This window comes from Lissotriton vulgaris, chromosome 3_2 (assembly GCF_964263255.1).
Source record: "Lissotriton vulgaris chromosome 3_2, aLisVul1.2, whole genome shotgun sequence".
Lineage (NCBI taxonomy): Eukaryota > Metazoa > Chordata > Amphibia > Caudata > Salamandridae > Lissotriton > Lissotriton vulgaris.
The window spans coordinates 262,575,109-262,598,442 of record NC_141690.1 but is presented as its reverse complement, the minus strand read 5'-3'; the positions used below and the strand labels follow the sequence as shown (position 1 = coordinate 262,598,442).

Below are 23,334 nucleotides of genomic sequence, written 5' to 3'. Positions count from 1 at the left end.
CAAGTATGACTTGAAACGGTCCTCTCCAGCGCACGTCTAAGCAGTTCTTCCTGACGTGTTTTTTCACCAAAACCCAGTCCCCCGGACTCAGGTCATGGCACAAATCTTGTGCTGATGGAACCTCTGCAGCCTGGACCTGGAGGGACACAGAATTAATGGCATCAGATAGTCCCTTGCAGTAGTCCAAGATCAAATCGTCTGTGATGTTCACTAGCGCTGCAGTCGGAACCGATGGCAATCTCATAGCTCTCCCCATTAGCACTTCATGTGGAGAGAGACCTGTTTTTCTATCTGGTGTGCTACGTATGCTCATAAGAACCACTGGAAGTGCGTCTGGCCAACTCAGGGACGTTGATGAACAAACCTTGGCAAGTCTGGACTTGATTGTACTGTTGATTTGCTCAACAATCCCTGAAGCTTCTGGTCGATAGCTGCAATGTAACTTCTGATCGATACCCAAAGCTGAACATAGCATCTTCACTATTTCGCTGTTAAAATGAGTTCCTCTGTCCGATTCCAAAGAGGATGGCACCCCAAACCTCGGTATTAATTCTCTAAGTAACAATTTCGCTACTGTAAGTGTATCGCATCTACGTGTAGGGTAAGCTTCAACCCATCTAGAAAATATGCAGACAATCACTAAAACATATCTGAGTCTATTGCATTTAGGCATTTCTATAAAATCAAGCTGCATTCTATTGAAAGGCCCCCCAGACCTCCCAATGTGACTCAATGTAACTGGTGTTCTCTTTCCCACGTTTAGTTGCTGACAGATTGCACATCGCTGACACACTGCTTCTGCCGCTACCCTGAACTTTGGATTGAACCACGTTTGTCTGAATACTCTCACCATAGCATCTCTACCTATGTGTGCTGATCCATGCAATTTCCTTGCCATTGGACTAACAAGTTCATTTGGTAAAACTGCTCTCCCATCGGCAGAGATCCAAAAGTTCATCTCACTTCTAGTACAGCCAGCTGTTTCCCAACTCTTTTTCTCGTCATCTGGTGCATTTTCCTGAACACTCCTTAGCTCATCCCACGTATCTACAGTATCTAACAACATAGTCAATTCAGTTCTTTCTTGGATTCCCCCCACTTTCACATCAGTGTGAGAATATCCCTGTTCTGCGCAGTAACGCGCTACTTCATCCGCATAGCGGTTGCCTTGTGACACAAAATCTACATTTTTCGTATGCGCAGCACATTTGACAACTGCAATGGCTGTCGGGCCTTGCAATGCCTCTAACAAGAGTCTCACGAATTCTCCATTCCTAATGGGAGAACCCGAGGAGGTCATGTAACCTCTTTGAGACCATAACTGCCCGTAATCATGAACTACCCCGAAACCATACTGGCTATCGGTGTATATGGTGACTCGAAGTTTGTCGCCTGCTAAACAAGCACGCGTCAAAGCAACAATTTCAGCTACCTGAGCGGAGTGTACTCCTTCCAGGCAGGCGGCTTCTATAACTCTGGTAATCGTGCAAACTGCATAAGCTGCTCTCAGCTGACCGATATCGTCTCTTACGCATGAACCATCAACAAAGAAAATTTCATCGGGGTCAGTCAATGGCTCATCTACGATATCAGGTCTCGGTTTGGTATATAGTTCAGTCACATCAAGGCAGTCATGATCTGTACAAATTTCATCATCAATCTCATTTGGAAGTGGCATCAAAGTTGCAGGATTCAAGACGGAGCATCTTTTTAGGGTCACATTCTCGGCAGCCAATATGACTTGCCCGTAGCGTGTGAGCCTGCTATTCGTCAGATGCTGAGTCTTCGTCCTGGTCATTAACAATTCCACAGAATGCGGCACGTACACCACTAACTGATGTCCCATTACCACGCTTTCAGATCGTTCAATGCTGACACCCGTTGCAGCTACGGATTTGAGACATCCGGGCAACGCTGTGGCTACTGGATCTAATGTAGCCGAGAAATACGCAACTGGCCTACGCGCATCTCCATGTATCTGGGCCAAAACTGCTAAAGCGCATCCCTCTCTTTCGCAGCAGTAAAGCAAAAATGGTTTTGTGTAATCAGGCATTCCTAAAGCCGGGGCGCGACATAAGTCCTCCCTCAGCTGCAAAAACGCCATCAAACAATCTTTGTCCCATGGTACCGGATCACTCACTCCTTTGTGCGTCAGTTGTAATAACGGTTTTGCCTTCAGTGAAAAGTTGGCTATCCACTGTCGACAATAACCGACCATGCCTAGAAACATCCTGACTTCTCTTTGTGTTTTAGGCGCGTTCATTTTCATAATCGCCTCTATTCTGTCTGGAGACACCTTCCGTTTTCCTTTTTCAATCCTATGGCCCAAGTATTGCACTTCGGTCTTACAATATTGCAATTTACTTGGAGACACCTTGTGTCCGTTTTCGGCCAAGTGATTTAACAAGGTTATGGTGTCTACTCTGCAAGCTTCCTCAGTTTCTGACGCAACTAGGAGGTCGTCTATGTACTGGACTAGAACCGAATTCTTGGGCAGTACTAGACTTTCAAGATTTCTCTTCAGTAGCTGGTTAAAAATCGATGGGCTTTCTGTATACCCCTGAGGGATACGACACCATGTTAAAACGCGATCTTCCAGCTTAAAAGCGAAAAGATACTGGCTCTCTTCATCTAAAGGAATCGAAAAGAAAGCCTGGCACAAATCTATCACGGTGAACCATTCAGCTTGGAACGGTATCTGAAATAATATCACTGATGGATTCGGTACCACTGGACAACATGAGACAACAATATTATTAATCTTTCGAAGATCCTGCACTATTCTGTATTTTCCACTAGGCTTCTGCAAACCCATAATCGGGGAGTTACATGGACTACCCACGATCTCCTTCAGTATTCCCTGTTTAATCATGGATTCAATCACAGGCTTTATTCCTGCAATCGTCTCCGGTGTCAACTTATATTGTGGTGTTCTTGGATACTCAGCATTGAGTCTTACCAGGATCTTTACTGGTTCTACTCCTTTGATCAACCCTATTTCTTCACCGGTAAAATCCCACACCTCAGCTGACACTTTCTCCCTCAAATCCTGTGGAAGCTCCTCCACTGTTAAGGTAGGATATAGTTCCACGCACTCCTGCGAGTTTACAACTTTAAAATCGGCATCCTCATCGTTGGTCTGCACTTCTACTCCTTCAGGTGTGCAATGTATTGTGCAGTTCAGTTTACACAACAGATCTCTTCCTAGCAAACACACAGGGCTAGAATCACAGATCACGAACTGATGTTCGTCACTGTAATTCCCTATCTTTACTGACACTGGTTCGGTCAGAGGATTCGTCATCCTCTTGTTTGCGACTCCTACCACCTGAATCGTTTCTCCCGATATTGGCAGACCTGGGACTACCGCTGATCTCAACGTGGATCGAGTGGCCCCCGTATCCACTAAAAAGGTTGTAGGACATCCAGCCACTTCAGCCTCTACGTATGGTCCTCTCTGATCTACTTCCAGGGCTGCTCCTAGAGTACAGTCTTCTTCCCTATTCACTCGTTGCCCTGTAAGAGGATCAACGTAGTAGCATTCTTCTCCTCCTACGAACAATGGCATTTGTCTATAGGTTTTCCCTCCATTTGTAATGCGAGGCGGTTGAGGAAACGGGGCTCGAGGAGTCTGAGTCCCCCTTTGATAAACTTTCCCTTCGGGACTGTTGCTCCCTTAACCACGTTGTTCTGTACCTCTTCCTCCTCTTGTTCTAATTCCCCTGTCTCAACATTGTAAGGACACTCGCGTCTCCAATGTCCCACCTCGTTACACTGATGGCACCTTGTTGTCTTTTTCAGTGTCGCAATATCCATTCTCGGTCTCGGTCTTTCCTCCTCATCTCTGCTCTGATTATTCTGTTTCTTTGCTTGCGTTCCTGTTCCCTGTTGCCGCTGTCCACCCTTTCCAGCTGCTTGCATCTGTACCAACATTAGCTTTTCCTTGAGTTTCATTGCCTTCGAATCTATTTCGTCACTACAGTACCTTGCATACCTCAGAATCTCATCTAAAGGTTTGTTCTGCCAACAGATCAAATGCTGTTGAATCATTAGGCTTATGTCTGGTCTCAATCCTAGAACAAACTTGACACAAACTGTCCTATGTCTTTAGGATCCATTACATCTAACCCACTGTACTGTTTGAATGCTTTCAGTAATCTCTCATAGAACTCGTGAACTGTCTCTTTAGGCTCCTGAGTTGTTCGATCTATCTTAACCCAGTCTATGTCTTGCACCGGCACTTTCTCTTTTAGCCATGTTATTACTCTCTCGTATTTTTCCATGACTCTATCTGATGGACCATTTGTCCGGGTATCTCTCGGAGGCTCGCAAGCGGGCCATTCAACATGAAGCTTGCATGCCGTCCACAAATCTCCGGGTACTACGATGTCGAACAATGTGTTCAAATCGATCCACAGTACCTTAGAGATCTTCACGAATCTCTCTACCTGCTTGTACCACTCTACGGGATTCTCTCTAAGCTTTGGGAAGGAATTAGTGAATGCCGCTAAATCCCCCCTACTCCAGGGCACATGAACGTAGTTTCCGTTCGCGATTTCTCGCAAAGGGAAAGCTTCCATTCGCATTAGGTCTGTATCCTGGGACTTCACAAGTGCACTCCTTCTGACAGATCCCTTCTTGGACCATCTTTCCTCCCATCTATCCAGATCTCTCCATATCCCAATACACATCACTAATTCTCTTATGTGTACTCTCAGCCCAATCGTTCTACGCTCATCTAGATCTCGATCCGTGCAATTCAGCCTATGGTTGGCCTGCAAAGCTTTAGTCCGTGATATGTCTATCATATACCTTTCTGCCAATTCAGATAACTTCTCATGAGCTGCTCTCGCTTTCCGAGTAACATCTTTAGATAAAAACAGTATCTCGTCTGGTGCGTACAGCTCTAACCTCTTGATTGCCACTGTGCCGTCAATTATTTCATCTAAGTCTGATTTTAAACTCATTACGTCAATCCGTCTTGCTTTTATTTCAGCTCTCAGTATGTCAGTCCTAGGTTGATCGCTCACGCCCCTCTCACCTCCACTATGTGCCCTACGCCTAAGCACAGGTGAGTTATGAGGAGTTTTTCTTCCATCTCTTTGTTCCCACCTCTCTAGATCCCAAGCCTTTCCATCTTCCCGTGGGGTGTGGTGGAACAATGCTCCATCCCCCATCCCTACATTCCGTCTTTTCGGCTCGGTTTCTCCAGATACGAGATAGGATCCACCGTTCTGTTCTAAACCACTGTAACTCGCTTGCTGTCTGGTGTCGCTCAATAAACGATAAGGTCCTTCATGGCCCTCCATGCTCCCGCGATCTCGTTCCTGATCACCAGAAGTATGGCGAGACGTTTCGCGACTCCCTATATTTTCATGACTTCGCCCATGATCACCGGATGCATGGCGAGACCCTTCGCGACTCTCCATGTTCCCGTGATTCCAATGTCGCACATTCTCATCTGGGGTATGGTGAGTGCATCTGAAAGTATTTCGGTACTCCTGCGTCCTTCGTTCGCCCTCACTAAAGGTGACGCGAGGCACTTCGCCACACCCTGCACTCCTGTCGTCGCACATTTGCCTATTGCCGCTGATAGTAGGGCAAGTATCACCTCTGCTTTCTTGACTCCCTCTCTCCCACTCCGGGCTGCTTTCGCCAGCTCCACAATGAGAGAGAATCCTGTTATCCTGGTCCCTCCACTCTGCTCCTGTTTCTAAACTTTTATTCCGAGCCTCTTCGGCAGTATCCCATTCTTTCAGGTATTCCCTTAATTCCTTATAGGATTTCGGTTTTGGTCCCCTTAAGTCCATTGGCCCTCTTTGACCCCCTTGTTCTATCCTGGGACCCGTCGCAGAATCTAATGGGGTACTCCGACTCATCGGTGCTAATATCTGCCTCTGAGGATTCATCATGTTATTCCTATTCTCCATCTCTGCCCTTTCCCTGTCCCATCGTGCCTGTTCCTCCTGCTGGACCCCTTCTGGGTTGTAGATTGACACAATAGGGCCTATGGTAACAGGTACCTGTAAAGCGTCTGGCATTTGGTACGACCTTGCATGTTGCGTTTCTGGCACCTTCTGGACCACGAATCTTCCCACTACTCTCTGTTCGGAACTAGATTGGGGTATTTCCTCACTCTTGGTGGAATCCCACTCTGTTACTGGGATCGATTTATATTCCCCCCACCTAGCTCCGTCCCCTTGCTGTAGTATGGGACTTGCGGTTTCGCTGTTGTACGGAGGTGGTCTATCTGTTAATAGCCTCTCTATCAGATCCTCCTCCGTCTCGCTTTCCTCATCTTCCTCTAGAGGTTTCTTTTCTCCCGTGGCTTCTATCATTGTAAACAGTTTGTCCGCTTCTATCTTTTGCACTCTCCACTTCTTAGCTTCCTCATCCCATTTGGCATCCTGTACTGCCTTTACTGATCGTCTCACTCTTTCTTGGCGCCTCTTTATGCTCTTTTCGTGTGCCGCTCTAAACCATGCACTAAGGGCTTCGAACTGTGTTGGCCTCGGTAGAGGTCTCGTTGCAAGCATTACCGCTTTCAGTTGGTTCAACACGTCTAGCTTAAACGTTCCGTATCTCGGAAACGTCAGTTCCTTATTCCCTTCAGTTAGCCTGTTCCACTCGGAGATCCATAGTATCGAGTGTAAGCCTACATTTACTGCCATATGATAAGCTGGTGTGCCTTCTGGTGGAGCTTCTTCTCCGGCATATAAGTTTCTTCTATTCCTCCTAAAGATTGCTCTTAAACTCTTAAAACACTTCATTTTTAATAATCTACGATTTTTTTTTTTATTAATTCTCTTCCTTGTTTACGTCCTGATGACAACCACCAATCCCTGTGCGACTCTCGCTAATCAGCCTATCCCAGTGCGGTTCTACACCAACCGACCAATCTCAGCGCGGCTCTACGCTGACGTCACTCGTCCCCTCTGCAGCAGTTCCCCTCCTTTCTCAACTCGTCTCGCGGTCTTGCATGCGTTTCATTCATACACCGAAAAATGACTACTTCCGTCCAAGCGATCACTTTTCTCTGACTGTACGGCCACAGTCTAACTGTAATTGCTACCTCAACTGGCGAAACGTATTTCCTCTGATGGTCAGACGCTCACCTCAACTGATAGGTTACTTACACACAGTAAACGTACGACCAGCGTCTGTTACTCATACACTCACTCTTACGCTCCCCCTATCATCGGTCTGTCGGGCGATCAATGGTACCTCATGACCCCCTTTCAATGGTAGACAAATTACTCTGGGTGTTCGATACACCCGAACCACTTAAGTCCTTCCCCGGAGCTTAAGATTTCATCCGGTTGCGCGCGCTCACAACCTTCCCTCAATCACACTACAGGCATTCAACTCCGCTTGACATTACAACATAGGAACAACATAAAACACCGCAATCTTACAACGCATGACCCTTATACTCACTCTCGACCGACTCTGCTGCTTTTCTCTTGACGCACCGTCAGCACCGTCTTCGGCAGGGATTCTTCTTCTGGTCGTCGATGACTAGGGACCTTGGGGTAAACTAAACCTGACCTAGGTTGTCTTCCTCAAGAAGAAAACCATCCTCTGCTACCAACTGCGGGGAATGAGATTTTAATATCTTTTATGATCAATTTGATAACTTATCTCATTCGACAATTTTGGATCGGTTATTTTCTGTCATTGAGTAAAAGACAAACCCCGCATAGGTTAGATAAACCCCATAAACTGACGCCACTCTGAAGAACCACTTACAACTGATAAAGTTTAAAAGGTTTAATATAAAATTCAGAAAAGTTGCAAATACAATCCTCTCAGGATCAAATTCAACAAATATACAGGAACTAGAAGGAACATATATTCCCTAAAGAACCTCAGTCTACAAACGAATACAATTAAAGTCAGTTCGAGAATCTACAAATTAAAAAGCATCGATATGATGTGGTTCTGTTGCGTCATCAACAGAAAGAGAAAAATAATCAAGTTAAATCTGTCCCTACTCTATACTAAGTGACATCCCTACTTCGCAAGTTCCTTTCCTAAAAAAGGTGTCAGCAGTTTGACTTCCAAAGAAGTTCAAACTCTCTTAGCCTCTAAAGGTAACTTAAGTTTAAGAAGCAGTACTCTCTCTCTGCCTACCCATCCGCTCTCTAAGGGTCCTCGGCCTACTGCTCTCTTGCGCTCTGATCTCTCTCAGCGCATCTGCTCAAGTCATCTGCTCTATTCGCCTTCGCTCTCTCCTGCTGTTCTCGCTATCTTCTCCCCGGGGTGCTGTCCCTAAAATACACAATCACAGTGTGGGTGGAACGCCCCTTCGACGCCCACCACGGACTTTCCCCATGAGGTCATTTTCTGGCTCTTTCCATGGCTTCGTCTCTTCGCGTCGTCCGTTAAGTTGACCCTTCTTCTTAGACGCCATCTTCGTCTTCTTGTTAGTGACTTCATTTGACACTTTCGGAGCAAAAGTCTATCACCTCAGCAGAACTTTAATCTTTACGACTATATGTATAACCTTTCTTGGTCCTGTGAATGGTCCTTTCAAAACAAGACTCAAATTCCAAGCGTCTCCTCTCACGTTTAGGCAATAAACTTCGTCCGGCATTTTCACCTTAAATCTAACGAAAGCTAGACTCCTTGGCTCTCACGTTCACATCAAGCTATTCATGACTCCTGTGAGCCCACTAAATTACATACAGCGGACTACACTCCTGCGAACCCTTGGTCAGTCAGGTTATAATCACAAATGACCTAAACTCTTCTAACATTCCTACAAACTTCTTCTACACAGTATAACCTTTAACACACATTTATATATAATCGCATTTAGCAAAGTCTTGATTAAACTTGAATACATTTACATAGAATACAAACTACGTAGAGTATAACTTTTATATTCTCATTTGTTACATCGATATATATGTTCTCTGCACATTTCTCCATGTTACATTTCTCGCCGTTTCTCCATTTAAAGTTACACACGTACATGAATTCTACTTTGCACGTTCTACATTTTGTAAGCATTTCTACACATTTCTACATTAGCCCATTATGTATACGGCCTTTTAAATCTAATGCATGTTCAAGAGTAAATACCGTTACATTTCCTATATTACGTTGTCACATCTGTTAACTTTATGCTACAGGCGTCAACTTTACGTTACGATATACATTTCATTCCTACGTTTATACTATATACTTCTAAATATGGCTAGGATATACGTTTTATTCAAATTGCGCTCTCTCACTCCCATTTTTCGGACTATTTTAGGCCCTACTTTTTCTCTGTTTTTTCAGCACTCTACACAGTGCTTGTGCTTTTACCAGCTCATCCCCTCCTTCCCGCCCCCACCCTCCTCCCCTCTCCCCCCCACATCTTGACCAACTGTATGGTGTGCTTTACTGCTTCCTTGGCTTGCATGTTTTATGTAAGATCCAGTGTACCACTGGTATACTGCTTTGTTCATATCCGGTGTGCTCGTCACTGCCCCCTTGACTTGCTCGCCCTCCTTGATATCAGCTGCACATGTGAAGGGAGCATGATGGCGCTGCGCAACACGTGTCAGATTTCAATGCACGCTCCTTAAATCTGATTTATGATCAAGGATTACAAAACAACAGCTTTATTGATGTGATTTGCTATAAGTGTGTGCAGTGGAAAAGCTTGCATTCTAATTTGTTAAAAGCTTTCCTTTTCACTGTTCCCCTATGATTCCATTTCTAAGCAGGGGAGGGTGTGGCGTAACTGCTTGATCAGCCGACTTTGAAGCTGGGGAAGCAGGTTTGAGTCCTGGCGGCAGGCTCAACATCCTGTGAATTTGGGCTTATCATTTTTTCTGTCCAAAACAAAGTGGTTTCTTGCAGAAAACTCTGAAATGCATTTTAAAATAGGCAGTATCTTTTTCTTTGTTATTCCGATTTTGGAATTAAAACACATTCACGCAGCCGATTAATTCACACACTCAAACCAACAGCCATTCTACACATCTACAAGCTGAGGCTTCATTCTTTTTTACTTCACTTTCAGCCATGCGGAACAGATGTGCCGATATTCAACATGGCTAAAAGACATTAGCATTGACCACGCCAATAGCTCTCGGATTGCCAAGACCTATTGTCTTTGCCAATGCTTGTTATGTCTGTGGCACTAAAAATCCTGTAAATTTTAGTTCATGCCAATGACATTTACATGTAATCATACCTTATTTGAATGTTTATGTTAATTACTGAGCATTTTTATTTATTGAAAACTGGGTTGTTTGAGATTTCACAAGACCTTGCAAACATTCTAGCATAATGTATTCTTCTAAATACCTACTCTGACTTGTTTGAAATGGAATAATGGAATTCCATCTGTTTGATTCGGGCAGGCAATACTGTTATTAGTGGTTTACATTCTAATAATGTCTCTGTCTCCTTACTGAGTTATGCTCATATACACAGGCAAGGTAAAACTCAGCAGAACCTGTGAAAGGCTCTCTCATCCACAGGTGTCACTCGGAACCTGTCAGAATCAAAGAAATTGGGCACACACAATAATTGGGATTTTTCCCAATATGGTTATTTATTCTACACAAACCACGCGCATTAGGAGGATTCCAAATATTATAAACAACCTGGGCTGCACACATTAGAGCAAAGGCTGGAGAATCCAGTCACATTTCATTACCCATTCATAATCACTAGTTATAACCCTACCTAGGGTATAGCTGGTAAGTAGGAACACGTCAAGTCATGTAAAGCCTTTCTGTGTGCCTTATTGGGTCTTCAAGTGTAAAGTCGGAGCTCTATATCTCAGCATCTCTCCTGCAACCGGTCCATGTTTGTGACTCTGCTCCAACACTGGTGTACCTTTATACTTTACTTATACCCAGTGCTCAGTGGAGTAAGGAGGGGTCAGTTCATGCCTGGCTGCTATCTTGCTACACAAGACAGTAAACAATACTTTTTACTAATCTTTACACATCTCCGGACTTGACTCCTGTACTGTTTTTAGAAAACAGCTGAAAACGTGGCTTTTTTCTTATCAGACCCCTTAGTCATTCTCTGCACTATTCCAGGCTGCTATGTACTGCCTCCCAAAGCGCTTAGACACCTTCTGGTACAGTGCGCTCTACAAAATGTGTAAACATAACATACCATAACATAACTACTCTTTTTCTCCCTCGTTCCTACACGATGGAAGTTGCAAGGCCATCCCTCCTTGTAGCCGTATTTCAGGTGCTGTGTTTACGAAAGACAGTTCGCAGCAACTTTGTGACAACAGACCTCTTTTCCACTTCGCACCAACACTCCGGCACTTTGTGAGCCTTACGGGTGAGTAGTCGCGCTTTACAAGACACTTGATTGATGGGAGCACTTCTCTCAAGAAATGCATCAATGTAGCTGACTTGTATTTCTAAGTATCCTCTTGACATGGTACTCTTTCTAAGAGAGGACATTAACACATCATGCTCTCTCTGAAAAAAAGATCAATATATTATTTACTGAATAGGAACAGTCAGGATGGAAAATGTACTCACTGTTTGGAGGCATCAGCGTAGGCAGTGGTGGCATAGGAGAAAAACTGGCAGGAGGGGTCCCGGGTACACGCCTCCCTGCACAACTCGAAGGTCGCTGTGGGAAGAGTGCGCTCGCCATATCCAGGAAACTCCGTGTTACTGTACGTGTATGTGTTGCAGGCTGTGAAAGATCACAGGTAGATGAAACATCAGGGGACACTTCAGCAATATAATGGAGGCAATGAAAGAAAAGCGGTTGAGGGCTGCGGGGAAATCACTGTATTAAACATTTTTTTTTACCACGCTTAAACATTGGGACCAGGGCACATGCATACGATTACTTTAAAAAACGTGCAAAGTTCTATGGAAATAAGGTACAGAGATGAACAACCAAATCATTATGTAAAACATGTAAACTCATCTGATGAAATGGATAAGAAAAAAACTAGAGTAAGAAATTGGGTTGATGGTTGGCTGGGGTGTGATTCCTGGTTAAGCAGCAACCACAATCCTTGTCAGGGTAAGGCACAAGCAAACGTCAAATTAACCTGCACTCACCTCCTCTGCATCTTGGCACAGAACAGTTAGGCTAAACTTAGAGGCAATGTGTAAACTGTGCAACACTTCAAACAGCAAAACAGTGAACACTCAATCAATCAATCAATCAGTGACACTTATAAAGCGCGCTACATACCCGTAGGGTCTCAAGGCGTCGGGGGGTGCCGCTACTGCTCGAACAGCCAGGTCTTCAGCTTCTTCCTGAAGGAGAGGTGGTCTTGGGTCAGGCGCAGGTCGGACGGGAGGGAGTTCCAGGTCTTGGCGGCCAGGTAGGAGAAGGACCTTCCTCCTGTAGTCGCTCTTCGGATGCGGGGGACGGCGGCGAGGGCGTGGTTGGCTGATCGGAGGTGGCGTTTGGGAGCGTAGAAGTTGACTCGGCTGTTGAGGTAGCTCGGGCCTTGGTCGTGTAGGGCTTTGTGTGCGTGGGTGAGGAGGCGGAAGGTGATTCTCTTGTTGACGGGGAGCCAGTGAAGGTCTCTCAGATGTCCGGAGATGTGGCTGGATCGTGGGATGTCGAGGATGAGTCTGGCTGAGGCGTTTTGGATCCGCTGGAGTCTCTTCTGGAGCTTGGCGGTGGTACCGGCGTAGAGGGCGTTCCCGTAGTCCAGTCGGCTGGTGACGAGGGCCTGGGTGACGGTCTTCCTGGTCTCTGTGGGGATCCACCAGAAGATCTTCCGTAGCATGCGTAGGATGTTGAAGCACGCCGAGGAGACGTTGTTGACTTGCCTGGTCATGGAGAGGGAGGAGTCCAGGATGAAGCCCAGGTTTCGTGCATGGTCTGTCGGTTTGGGTGCGGTGCCCAGGGCGGGAGGCCACCAGGAGTCGTCCCAGGCGGAGGGTGAGGAGCCCAGGATGAGGACCTCCGTCTTGTCGGAGTTCAGTTTCAGGCGGCTGGTCGTCATCCACTCGGCTACCTCTTTCATCCCTTCGTGCAGGTTGGATCTGGCGGCGGCGGGGTCGTTGGTCAGGGAGAGGATCAGCTGGGTGTCGTCGGCGTAGGAGATTATGCTGAGGTTGTGTTTGCGTACGATGGCCGCGAGGGGGCTCATGTAGACGTTGAAGAGGGTGGGGCTCAGGGATGATCCTTGGGGGACGCTGCAGATGACTTCGGAGGCCTCTGACTTGTACAGTGGTAGGCGGACTCTCTGTGTTCTTCCGTCGAGGAAGGAGATTATCCATTCCAGCGCCTTGTCCTGGATTCCGATGTTGCTGAGGCGCCGTACTAGGGTGCGGTGGCAGACCGTGTCGAATGCCGCGGAGAGGTCTAGGAGGATGAGGGCCGCTGTTTCTCCATTGTCCATCAGGGCTCGGATGTCATCGGTGGCGGCGATGAGGGCGGTCTCGGTGCTGTGTTTGGCTCGGAAGCCGGACTGTGAGGGGTCGAGGGATCCGTTTGTCTCGAGGAAGGCGGCCATCTGGTTGTTGACGGTCTTCTCGATGACTTTGGCTGGAAACGGGAGAAGCGAGATGGGGCGGTAATTCTTGAGGTCGGTGGGGTCCGCTGTTGGTTTCTTGAGTAGAGCGCTGAGTTTGGCGTGTTTCCAGCTCTCAGGGAAGATGGCGGTGTCGAAGGAGGTGTTGATGATGTCTCGCAGGTGGGGTGCGATGACAGCGTCGGCCCTGTTGAAGACGTGGTGAGGGCAGGGGTCGGTCGGTGATCCGGAGTGGATGGAGTTCATCGTGCGGATGGTGTCTTTGGTGCTGATCGGGGTCCAGGCGTGGAGGGTGGTGGTGGGGGGGGGTGGTTGGTCGGTCATGGTGAGCGTTGGTTGGTTGTTGAAGCTGCTGTGTATGTCCGTGATCTTGTTGTGGAAGTATGAGGCGAGGGAGTTGCAGAGGTCTTGAGATGGGGTGATGTCGTTGTTTCCTACGCTGGGGTTGGAAAGCTCTTTCACGATGTTGAAGAGTTCCTTGCAGTTGTGTGCGTTGTTGTCCAACCGGTCCTTGAATGCTGTTTTCTTGGCGGCGCGGATCAGCTGGTGGTGTTTCCGGGTGGCAAGTTTGTAGGAGGTCCTGTTGTCCGGTGTCGGTTCCCTTTTCCAGACTTTCTCGAGGGCTCGGCAGTTCTTCTTGGAGCTCTTGAGTTCGTCGGTGAACCATGGGGCCTTCTTGCTGCCGGGTCTGCTAGGCGGGGTCCTCAGCGGGGCGAGTTCGTCCGCGCAGTTGCTGATCCACTTCGTGAGGTTGTCGGCGGCCTGGCTGGGGTTCGCTGAGCTGGCAGGAGGGTGCTGGCTCAGGGAGGTGGCGAGCTGGTCTGCTGTGATCTTGTTCCAGCTTCTGCGGGCGGTCTGTTGCTGGTGATGGTGGGTCGTCGTTCTCTTGAAGGTGAAGTGGACGAAGCTGTGGTCCGTCCATTGAAGCTCTGTGGCGTGGCTGAAGTCGATGTCTGTGCTGGATGAGACGACGGCGTCGAGTGTGTGTCCGGCGAGGTGGGTGGGGGTGGACACCAGTTGCTTGAGTCCCAGGTTGGCGAGGTTGTCGAGCAGGGTGCTGGTGTTGTGGTCGTTGTTGTTCTCCAGATGGAAGTTGAGGTCTCCCAGGAGGATGTAGTCAGCGGAGGGGAGGGCATGCGGGCTGATGAAGTCGGCGATGTCCTCGCTGAATTGCGTGCGTGGTCCAGGGGTTCGGTAGATCAGGGTGCCTCTGAGGGTGGTGTTCGGGTTGGTGTGGATCTGGAAATGCAGGTGTTCGGCGCTGGTCAGGGTGTTGTCGGTGCTGGTCGTGAGACGGATGGTGTTCCTGTGGATGATGGCGATGCCTCCTCCCATCTGGTTGGCGTTTCGGTCCCTCCGGACGATCTTGTAGTCCTCTGGGATAGCGATGGCGATGTCGGGAGCTGAAGAGGCGTTCATCCAGGTCTCCGTGAGGAAGGCAACGTCAGGGGCTGTGGCGTCTAGGAGGTTCCAGAGTTCGATGGCGTGTCTGTGGACGGAGCGGGTGTTGAGCAGGATGCACTTGAGGTGGGTGCTGCTGGTGTTCGACTTGGCGGGTGCTGGTGCGGGGCTGGTCCGGATGCAGGAGAACTTGCAGGTGTGGCAGCTGAAAGGTCCGTGGGTGCGTCTTGGAGTGGCTTGGTGGCATTCTGGGAGTCGGCCGGTGTTGAGAGCGATGAGGGTGGCGGCTGAGTACGTCAGGCGGGTAGGTCGAGGTCTTCGAGGTCCAGGGGTCCTGGCGCTGGTCGCGATCCGGTCGCGGACGGGCGCAGACGGGCTTACCTTTGGCGCGCCTTCGGCGCACAATCGGCGCGCCCGCTGCCCGTGACCGCTGCGCGTTCGCACGGTCGCCATTTAAGGCGAAGTGCGCGGGTGGGCGGAGCAGCTGGGAGGCGGGAGCGGGGAGGGTTACAGAAGACAAAAAAGGGGCGGGGACAAGCGGCGGTGGCGGGAAGGGAGGGCGGAGGGCGGCGAGGTAGGCGGACAACAAGGAAGGAGAGCAAACACGGGGGAAATGAAAATACAATAAAACAGGCACAAATAAACGCCAAAACAGGGGAAAAAAGAGAGTTAAACCAAGCAGGCACAAAATAACGTCAAAACAAGGGCAAAAACACCCGCAGCGGCGGCAGCCGGCAAACGAGGCAGCAGCGAGGCAGAGGGCAGGCAAGGGGCACACGCAGCAGCTGGTGGCCGTGCGGCGCGGGGGTGTCCCACAAGTGGGTCACACTCACCTGCGTCGCACGGTCGCCATTTAAGGCCAAGTGCGCGGGTGGGCGGAGCAGCTGGGAGGCGGGAGCGGGGAGGGTTACAGAAGACAAAAAAGGGGCGGGACAAGCGGCGGTGGCGGGAAGGGAGGGCGGAGGGCGGCGAGGTAGGCGGACAACAAGGAAGGAGAGCAAACACGGGGGAAATGAAAATACAATAAAACAGGCACAAATAAACGCCAAAACAGGGGAAAAAAGAGAGTTAAACCAAGCAGGCACAAAATAACGTCAAAACAAGGGCAAAAACACCCGCAGCGGCGGCAGCCGGCAAACGAGGCAGCAGCGAGGCAGAGGGCAGGCAAGGGGCACACGCAGCAGCTGGTGGCCGTGCGGCGCGGGGGTGTCCCACAAGTGGGTCACACTCACCTGCGTCGCACGGTCGCCATTTAAGGCCAAGTGCGCGGGTGGGCGGAGCAGCTGGGAGGCGGGAGCGGGGAGGGTTACAGAAGACAAAAAAGGGGCGGGGACAAGCGGCGGTGGCGGGAAGGGAGGGCGGAGGGCGGCGAGGTAGGCGGACAACAAGGAAGGAGAGCAAACACGGGGGAAATGAAAATACAATAAAACAGGCACAAATAAACGCTAAAACAGGGGAAAAAAGAGAGTTAAACCAAGCAGGCACAAAATAACGTCAAAACAAGGGCAAAAACACCCGCAGCGGCGGCAGCCGGCAAATGAGGCAGCAGCGAGGCAGAGGGCAGGCAAGGGGCACACGCAGCAGCTGGTGGCCGTGCGGCGCGGGGGTGTCCCACAAGTGGGTCACACTCACCTGCGTCGCACGGTCGCCATTTAAGGCCAAGTGCGCGGGTGGGCGGAGCAGCTGGGAGGCGGGAGCGGGGAGGGTTACAGAAGACAAAAAAGGGGCGGGGACAAGCGGCGGTGGCGGGAAGGGAGGGCGGAGGGCGGCGAGGTAGGCGGACAACAAGGAAGGAGAGCAAACACGGGGGAAATGAAAATACAATAAAACAGGCACAAATAAACGCTAAAACAGGGGAAAAAAGAGAGTTAAACCAAGCAGGCACAAAATAACGTCAAAACAAGGGCAAAAACACCCGCAGCGGCGGCAGCCGGCAAACGAGGCAGCAGCGAGGCAGAGTGCAGGCAAGGGGCACACGCAGCAGCTGGTGGCCGTGCGGCGCGGGGGTGTCCCACAAGTGGGTCACACTCACCTGCGTCGCACGGTCGCCATTTAAGGCCAAGTGCGCGGGTGGGCGGAGCAGCTGGGAGGCGGGAGCGGGGAGGGTTACAGAAGACAAAAAAGGGGCGGGGACAAGCGGCGGTGGCGGGAAGGGAGGGCGGAGGGCGGCGAGGTAGGCGGACAACAAGGAAGGAGAGCAAACACGGGGGAAATGAAAATACAATAAAACAGGCACAAATAAACGCTAAAACAGGGGAAAAAAGAGAGTTAAACCAAGCAGGCACAAAATAACGTCAAAACAAGGGCAAAAACACCCGCAGTGGCGGCAGCCGGCAAACGAGGCAGCAGCGAGGCAGAGTGCAGGCAAGGGGCACACGCAGCAGCTGGTGGCCCTGCGGCACGGGGGTGTCCCACAAGTGGGTCACACTCACCTGCGTCGCACGGTCGCCATTTAAGGCCAAGTGCGCGGGTGGGCGGAGCAGCTGGGAGGCGGGAGCGGGGAGGGTTACAGAAGACAAAAAAGGGGCGGGGACAAGCGGCGGTGGCGGGAAGGGAGGGCGGAGGGCGGCGAGGTAGGCGGACAACAAGGAAGGAGAGCAAACACGGGGGAAATGAAAATACAATAAAACAGGCACAAATAAACGCTAAAACAGGGGAAAAAAGAGAGTTAAACCAAGCAGGCACAAAATAACGTCAAAACAAGGGCAAAAACACCCGCAGCGGCGGCAGCCGGCAAACGAGGCAGCAGCGAGGCAGAGGGCAGGCAAGGGGCACACGCAGCAGCTGGTGGCCCTGCGGCGCGGGGGTGTCCCACAAGTGGGTCACACTCACCTGCGTCGCACGGTCGCCATTTAAGGCCAAGTGCGCGGGTCGGCGGAGCAGCTGGGAGGCGGGAGCGGGGAGGGTTACAGAAGACAAAAAAGGGGCGGGGACAAGCGGTGGTGGCGGGAAGGGAGGGCGGAGGGCGGCGAGGTAGGCGGACAACAAGGAAGGAGAGCAAACACGGGGGAAATGAAAATACAATAAAACAGGCACAAATAAACGCTAAAACAGGGGAAAAAAGAGAGTTAAACCAAGCAGGCACAAAATAACGTCAAAACAAGGGCAAAAACACCCGCAGCGGCGGCAGCCGGCAAACGAGGCAGCAGCGAGGCAGAGGGCAGGCAAGGGGCACACGCAGCAGCTGGTGGCCGTGCGGCGCGGGGGTGTCCCACAAGTGGGTCACACTCACCTGCGTCGCACGGTCGCCATTTAAGGCCAAGTGCGCGGGTGGGCGGAGCAGCTGGGAGGCGGGAGCGGGGAGGGTTACAGAAGACAAAAAAGGGGCGGGACAAGCGGCGGTGGCGGGAAGGGAGGGCGGAGGGCGGCGAGGTAGGCGGACAACAAGGAAGGAGAGCAAACACGGGGGAAATGAAAATACAATAAAACAGGCACAAATAAACGCCAAAACAGGGGAAAAAAGAGAGTTAAACCAAGCAGGCACAAAATAACGTCAAAACAAGGGCAAAAACACCCGCAGCGGCGGCAGCCGGCAAACGAGGCAGCAGCGAGGCAGAGGGCAGGCAAGGGGCACACGCAGCAGCTGGTGGCCGTGCGGCGCGGGGGTGTCCCACAAGTGGGTCACACTCACCTGCGTCGCACGGTCGCCATTTAAGGCCAAGTGCGCGGGTGGGCGGAGCAGCTGGGAGGCGGGAGCGGGGAGGGTTACAGAAGACAAAAAAGGGGCGGGGACAAGCGGCGGTGGCGGGAAGGGAGGGCGGAGGGCGGCGAGGTAGGCGGACAACAAGGAAGGAGAGCAAACACGGGGGAAATGAAAATACAATAAAACAGGCACAAATAAACGCTAAAACAGGGGAAAAAAGAGAGTTAAACCAAGCAGGCACAAAATAACGTCAAAACAAGGGCAAAAACACCCGCAGCGGCGGCAGCCGGCAAATGAGGCAGCAGCGAGGCAGAGGGCAGGCAAGGGGCACACGCAGCAGCTGGTGGCCGTGCGGCGCGGGGGTGTCCCACAAGTGGGTCACACTCACCTGCGTCGCACGGTCGCCATTTAAGGCCAAGTGCGCGGGTGGGCGGAGCAGCTGGGAGGCGGGAGCGGGGAGGGTTACAGAAGACAAAAAAGGGGCGGGGACAAGCGGCGGTGGCGGGAAGGGAGGGCGGAGGGCGGCGAGGTAGGCGGACAACAAGGAAGGAGAGCAAACACGGGGGAAATGAAAATACAATAAAACAGGCACAAATAAACGCTAAAACAGGGGAAAAAAGAGAGTTAAACCAAGCAGGCACAAAATAACGTCAAAACAAGGGCAAAAACACCCGCAGCGGCGGCAGCCGGCAAACGAGGCAGCAGCGAGGCAGAGTGCAGGCAAGGGGCACACGCAGCAGCTGGTGGCCGTGCGGCGCGGGGGTGTCCCACAAGTGGGTCACACTCACCTGCGTCGCACGGTCGCCATTTAAGGCCAAGTGCGCGGGTGGGCGGAGCAGCTGGGAGGCGGGAGCGGGGAGGGTTACAGAAGACAAAAAAGGGGCGGGGACAAGCGGCGGTGGCGGGAAGGGAGGGCGGAGGGCGGCGAGGTAGGCGGACAACAAGGAAGGAGAGCAAACACGGGGGAAATGAAAATACAATAAAACAGGCACAAATAAACGCTAAAACAGGGGAAAAAAGAGAGTTAAACCAAGCAGGCACAAAATAACGTCAAAACAAGGGCAAAAACACCCGCAGCGGCGGCAGCCGGCAAACGAGGCAGCAGCGAGGCAGAGTGCAGGCAAGGGGCACACGCAGCAGCTGGTGGCCCTGCGGCACGGGGGTGTCCCACAAGTGGGTCACACTCACCTGCGTCGCACGGTCGCCATTTAAGGCCAAGTGCGCGGGTGGGCGGAGCAGCTGGGAGGCGGGAGCGGGGAGGGTTACAGAAGACAAAAAAGGGGCGGGGACAAGCGGCGGTGGCGGGAAGGGAGGGCGGAGGGCGGCGAGGTAGGCGGACAACAAGGAAGGAGAGCAAACACGGGGGAAATGAAAATACAATAAAACAGGCACAAATAAACGCTAAAACAGGGGAAAAAAGAGAGTTAAACCAAGCAGGCACAAAATAACGTCAAAACAAGGGCAAAAACACCCGCAGCGGCGGCAGCCGGCAAACGAGGCAGCAGCGAGGCAGAGGGCAGGCAAGGGGCACACGCAGCAGCTGGTGGCCCTGCGGCGCGGGGGTGTCCCACAAGTGGGTCACACTCACCTGCGTCGCACGGTCGCCATTTAAGGCCAAGTGCGCGGGTCGGCGGAGCAGCTGGGAGGCGGGAGCGGGGAGGGTTACAGAAGACAAAAAAGGGGCGGGGACAAGCGGTGGTGGCGGGAAGGGAGGGCGGAGGGCGGCGAGGTAGGCGGACAACAAGGAAGGAGAGCAAACACGGGGGAAATGAAAATACAATAAAACAGGCACAAATAAACGCTAAAACAGGGGAAAAAAGAGAGTTAAACCAAGCAGGCACAAAATAACGTCAAAACAAGGGCAAAAACACCCGCAGCGGCGGCAGCCGGCAAACGAGGCAGCAGCGAGGCAGAGGGCAGGCAAGGGGCACACGCAGCAGCTGGTGGCCGTGCGGCGCGGGGCAGTCCCACAAGTGGGTCACCACAGAAGGAGCCTACAACAAATTTAGAAAAATGGTGTAGATGTTAATAAGTAAAACCAGACCAAAATAACACAAAATCCAATTGCTAAAACTGGAGATATTGAATCTTAATGTTTATAGTGAGAAATGGCGCAAAAATAGCGCAAAAAAGCTCCAAGCACTTTTGGGGTTATATGGTAATGCCAAGTTCAGGATGACTGCAATAGAGCACGGGCCAACTGCAGGGACCCGGTTAGGTCTGCTGAACAGAGGACATTAAATCCTGGTGGTGGAGTGTTGCAGGGATCTGGGTCACAGATTCACTGCTCCGCACAGCCAACGCAATGTGTCGGTCTCAGAATGCAGCTAGGTTGCATTGCAAAGTCCTCGTGTCATTGTTGAGGTTCCCCTCAACGGAGCTGGCGATGCAAAGTCTGTTGTTGAGTATGCAGCACGCAGCTGGCGATACATTGGTTCCAATGAGCTGCGAGGCTGTGATTTGGAGTCCAGAATCATCGCCTATGCTGCCTTTGACGAGAGATGTGAGAACCTCGGCTGTGGATTCTACACCTCGCCAGGGCAATGGGTCAGTTTCGATGTGTTGGTTCTGCTTGGAGAGGTGCCGCTCAGCTAAGGAGTTACGTCAGCTTGGCTCTGGGATGCACCGCTCAGCAAAGAAGATGCACCAGTCAGCAGTGGCGGCTGGTGACATTTGAAAGTGGTGAGGCGTAAAACAATTGTCGTACTTCACTGCGGCGAGTGAGTGAGCCTGAACGTCCTACGGGGGCGATCGGGGGTTTTCCCCCGAGAAAATTTTGAAAACAAAGTAGGCAAGTGGTGCATTTTCAAGCAAATTCGAGAGTGTGACACTATCCTAGAAATGCTGCAGGCTGTGCTCAAAATATATATGTATCACATATATCATTGTCCTTGTATTGAACCCCTATCCCCGAGGACTGCAGGCCCCTGCGTAACGCCCCTGCTGCCTCAAGACCCCGTTTAAGGTATTCCTATGCTCCTGAGAAGTGCGGGCAATCACCTGGCTTGTCAGCAAAGCTCTGTTTCAAGTTTGCCATGCAAACCCTTTAAGCCATTACGGCGCTACACAACCCATGCATCTATTTTGACAAAATCAAGCACACCGTAGCATATCATCATATAAGGAAAAGCCACACAGTATAATAAAAAGATTTGTAACATAAAGAAATGTCATTTACATAACATAGTGCATTCTAACAAACCATTGCATAGCATACTGCGCCTGCTTTCATGCTCAGGAAGTTTCGGCTATATTGTGTAATTTTTTCAAGAAGGAGGAAAGAATTATCGGGGTTTCGAGTACAGTTTTGAAAACCCATGTCCACCTGCCTGCAAAAGATCTGTTGAGGCCTAGCAGTCTCTGAAAATGAATATTTCTCATCAGAATCTCGCGTGCTCCTGCTTAATCTTGTTAAAATTCCCTTTTTAGGTCGAGCGTCAGCGAAGGACCTATTGTCGGCGGTTTTGGGGTAATCTGAGACAGCGTTCAGGCACGCGCCTCTGCTGTCTCAGATTCCTCCTCGAGGGCACGCACGGCGCCGTGCACATCCCCTGCCTGCCATTCACATACTCTCGCAATCACATACAGGCAAAGTCACACATGCGCACCCACATTCCCACGCGCACACACTCACCCCCCTAGCCCCCCGGCATACACACACACACACACACACACACAGGCAGGCACTCACGCACACACACACACACACACGCACGCCCCCCCTCCACAACCACTCACGGGGCTCATGCGCACGCGCGCACATACAGACACACATATCCCCCCCTCCACTCACCGTGCTCTATTGGCGCGTCGCCTCGCTGCGCTCCTTTTCTCCACACGCGGGGCACTTCTCTGGATCTTCACCCTACCATGGGGCTCTCCCTCCATGATGGGAGCCCCACATCAAAGAGCAACACCTGCCTCTTCCGGCCGCGTCACAGGCCCCGCCCATGTCACGGGCAAGGATGCCTGACTTCCTGGTTATTTATAGCGCGCGTGCGCGCAAAGAACTTGAGGCTTGTTTTGTACGACGTCCATAATCACGGCTCGGATCTCGAGTACACATTTTCTGGTGACAAGTTCAGGCGCCTCCTTTTGGGTGTAAAAGCTGCGGTGATGCTTATCTGCACCACAGGCATGCGATGCCCTGAGCCGCCAGGGGCTGCCTGTCCGTCTGCAGCTCCTCCAACATCGACCAGCGGCCTCAGGGCGCTGGAAGTTCAGAAGAGGGACACAAAGCACCAGTGAGGAGGAGATGCCAGGTTTTAAGTATTTTAGGACTGGCTCCCTCATCCCACGCGCTAACACGGAAAACCTTAAAAGGGGAGATCACCTTTGAATAGACTTTTTATCATCCCACCGGCCCCTTCCCTGCCCACTTAACGGCAACGGGTTGCCAGGTTCTTGAGTGAAGTAAGCCCATTTGCAGAAACACGCAACGAGATTGGTTTGCCGAAGGTCAAGTTACAGACATAGGGATGAAAGTGCAGGTCTTAGTTCTAAAGTGTGTGCCTCTCCCAGCAAGCCCCTCGTTCTGTGCCCGTGCACCTCGGAGATGTTTCTGTCTAGCTGGAGTTTGAAAGATGGGATCTGAGATCCGACGTTTGTTGTTTCGTCTTCAGGTTGCAGCTTTTCCGCACTAAACTGCTTAGTTCAGTTTACTGCTCCTGCAGGCATGCAGTCTACGCAATCTTTTTTGACAGCTAACTTTTAAATGCATGCTGCACCTCGCTGACTGTAACTTTCCCGAAACCTGGAATAAGAGTCGAAAACCCTCAGGCGCCTTTCTTGCTGGGAAAGGAGTAAC

General features: G+C 51.0%; 1 protein-coding gene across 1 annotated transcript in view; it reads right to left on the bottom strand.

Moving 5' to 3' along the window:
- LOC147725644 (plasma kallikrein-like) overlaps positions 1–23,334 on the bottom strand; it is a 179,631-nt gene that overhangs the window by 83,590 nt on the left and 72,707 nt on the right. Inside the window, exon 5 of the mRNA XM_086964474.1 lies at positions 11,514–11,673. Coding sequence (XP_086820600.1) covers positions 11,514–11,673 — 160 coding nt within the window. The remainder of the gene's footprint in view (positions 1–11,513; positions 11,674–23,334) is intronic.